The sequence below is a fragment of the Phalaenopsis equestris genome, unplaced genomic scaffold (assembly GCF_001263595.1).
Source record: "Phalaenopsis equestris unplaced genomic scaffold, ASM126359v1 Scaffold197699, whole genome shotgun sequence".
NCBI classification, from domain to species: Eukaryota; Viridiplantae; Streptophyta; class Magnoliopsida; order Asparagales; family Orchidaceae; genus Phalaenopsis; species Phalaenopsis equestris.
In genome coordinates, this window is record NW_018217648.1 from 1 (window position 1) to 2,672 (window position 2,672).

Genomic DNA, 2,672 nt, shown 5'->3' on the forward strand with positions numbered 1-2,672 from the left:
TTAGATGTGTAAATACATTGGAATTGGGTGGTATGCATGTAAATGCTTCCAAAACATATATACCACTATATCCCTGTGTATTTATAAATCTAAAACATAAACGTCAATTTTCACATATAAGCCACCAGGCCTATGCCAGAAAAGATGTATTTCACCATTTTAAAGTCAAAACAGTACTTTTTTATGTCGGAATAAATGTAAAAAACAAATTTTAGGTTCTAGACATGTAAATACATTTGAATTGGGTGGTATGTATGCAAATGCTTCCTAAAAATATATAGTACAATGACATTAACTCAATAACAAATCTATGTGCTAAGAGTCGCATACATGCTAAATAGTTCAATGTCATTAGCATGAACATAGAAATCCATGACAGCAACATAAATGAAACTTACTTAAAAAATCTTCAGTTTTTTTCTCTAACATCTGATACTCCATTATTTCTCTGAAACTACATCATCTTCCATCATCTCCTGAAAGCTGAAGAAAACAGGAGAAGCTCCCAAACTGATCATACAACTAAAAAACACTGATCAAAATTGTTTCCTCTTGTTCCTAAAAATCTTATCTCTCTTAGCATAAACATACAATAATCCAAACAAAAACACTCCAACAACAGAGGCGGAAGCCCATGGTAATGGCGGGTCTTCGAAACAAACCAACGAAGCCTCAAGCTGCCGAGTCGCCTCATAAATCAAAGTATGAAGAGTGAAAAGATCATGATCCGAAGACCTCCAGAAATACAAAGCCTTCTCATAATCAAGTTGAGACATTGCAGAAACAACCTTGTCCAGCTTATATTTGAGTAAATTCCATCTCTGCACAAATTGCACATACCTATTATCCTTAAGAACCTTCCTGTCACCTCCATGAGCTTCCAAAGACTCCAATAAATCAATGGCGCTGGTGATAGTATAATTCAGACTAACAAGAAGAACATTTCTTCTAGCTGCATCTTTTTGAACAAAAGACAGGGAAGAAAGCTCTGAGAAAGGCCCAAATGGAGTCTGCCCAACACTCCATGTGTAGTCTACAAGAGTGTTATTGTGCTCTGGACTCCATGAAAGGTGAGTTGGAGCCACCCCCCACATACTCTGAAGAACAGAACCAATAATCGGACGATTCAAACTCCGAGTATGAGTGATTACATGCCTTCCATTGCAACTATAATCGCTCACAGTCTGTGAGCTCTTAGTCCTCACAGCGATCACCATATCCTTGAAGGCGACAGCTTGGTGAAAACGATCGAGTAAGATGAGCTTGTCATGATCCAAATCGAAGATGTATACAGGAAGGATATTCCCATATTCTTCATCAGAAATACCTGCTTCTCTATGAATCTCATCCGCTGAATCTGATAGGAGGCTGTGTAGATGCTTGGAGTCCAAATACTCACTGACGATCAAAGTATAGTTCTCAAAAAGGAATCTTGATGTGTAAGAGTTCATGGATTTGGCGATGGCAAATGAGCATATTTTGCATTCTGAATACTTCACAGAGTATGAGCTCATCGTCAAAAGTTGGTTTTTGAACGATAAATCACTCTCCCTGAGTGTTTTCTCAATGAAAGTAAAGTCGAGGCCATTTGGATCGCCATTATCAGAACCTTGGATATGAATTAACTGGATAATCAACTTGTTCTCCAGAAAAACAGGAATTCTTAAAGAGGGAACCAGAAGGGACTGATAGGCACCGAGAACCAGAGAGGCGAGATCTGCGAGCAGGGCTTTTTCGGATCTAGGGTTCTTATGAAGAGAAGCGAGGGGATGAAACTCACCTCTGGGGAGCAATCCTTCACCGGAAAGTGCGGGGCCGTAATCCACCGGCCCGGCGGCTAGGTCAATCCAGAGGTATCGTTCCTGCCCGGTCCAGATCGTTCCCAAACACTTGGAGAACGCAGGGGAAGAATCCATGGCGTCGTAGGAGTACGCGTACCGCCTTGACTGCTGGTCCATATACAGCAAATAGATGTAGATTCCTGGGGCGGAGTTAGATTCCTCCTTTTGGAAATCACGGCGGATTATGGTGTCGACGACGGAGTGAGGAATTGGGAACAGAGCGCCGCGGTGGAGCGGCGCCGGAGAGGATTCGACATGGGAGCGAATGGCTTCGGAGATGTCGGATTCGAGGGAGGCGAGAGAGGGATCGAGATTGAGCGAGTGGGAAACAGCAAGGTGGTGAGGGTTTGCACCGACGACCTGGAATCGAGACGAGGAGAGCGCGGCCGTGACGAAGGAGTGGAGGATGGATGGAGCGGCGGAAGAGAATCGCCCGACGAGCTTGACGCGCACTGGGACGGAGATTTGGAAAGAGAGAAGGTGGGAGATTAGGAATTTTGGTTTGGAAATGGAGATGAGAGAGAGGGATTTCTTGAGGGAGGAGGTGAGGAGAGGAAATGAATCGTTACTGGCGAGAGGGTCTCGTAGTAGCTGATCGGAGAGGAAGGCGTCAAGGCCGAGTGTTTGAGCAGAGGATAGAAGTGGGATCGAGGGGAATGTTAGGGCACAGAAGATGAGAAAGTGCGAGAGTGAACAAGGTAGGCGTTTTCTCATGGTCGTGGGTTGTCAGAATGATGAGATGGTTAGGGTTAGGGTTTGCGAATTGCGAGTGGATGCGGAAGGATGGAGGGCGATGAAGCGATCGGTGTTAGGGTTTTTTTTCGGTGAGTA

The 2,672-nt window shown here is 44.1% G+C and overlaps 1 protein-coding gene across 1 annotated transcript; it reads right to left on the minus strand.

Moving 5' to 3' along the window:
* Positions 1–331: 331 nt before the first annotated feature.
* Positions 332–2,666, minus strand: LOC110035430. Its single transcript, XM_020739661.1, has one exon. The coding sequence runs from the start codon at positions 2,553–2,555 to the stop codon at positions 537–539; it is 2,019 nt and encodes a 672-aa protein (XP_020595320.1). The 5' UTR covers positions 2,556–2,666; the 3' UTR covers positions 332–536.
* Between the last annotated feature and the right edge of the window lie 6 nt (positions 2,667–2,672).

Coding starts and splice junctions, on each gene's coding strand:
- LOC110035430 (XM_020739661.1), bottom strand. CDS start 2,555: ATGAGAAAACGCCTACCTTGTTCACTCTCGCACTTTCTCATCTTCTGT.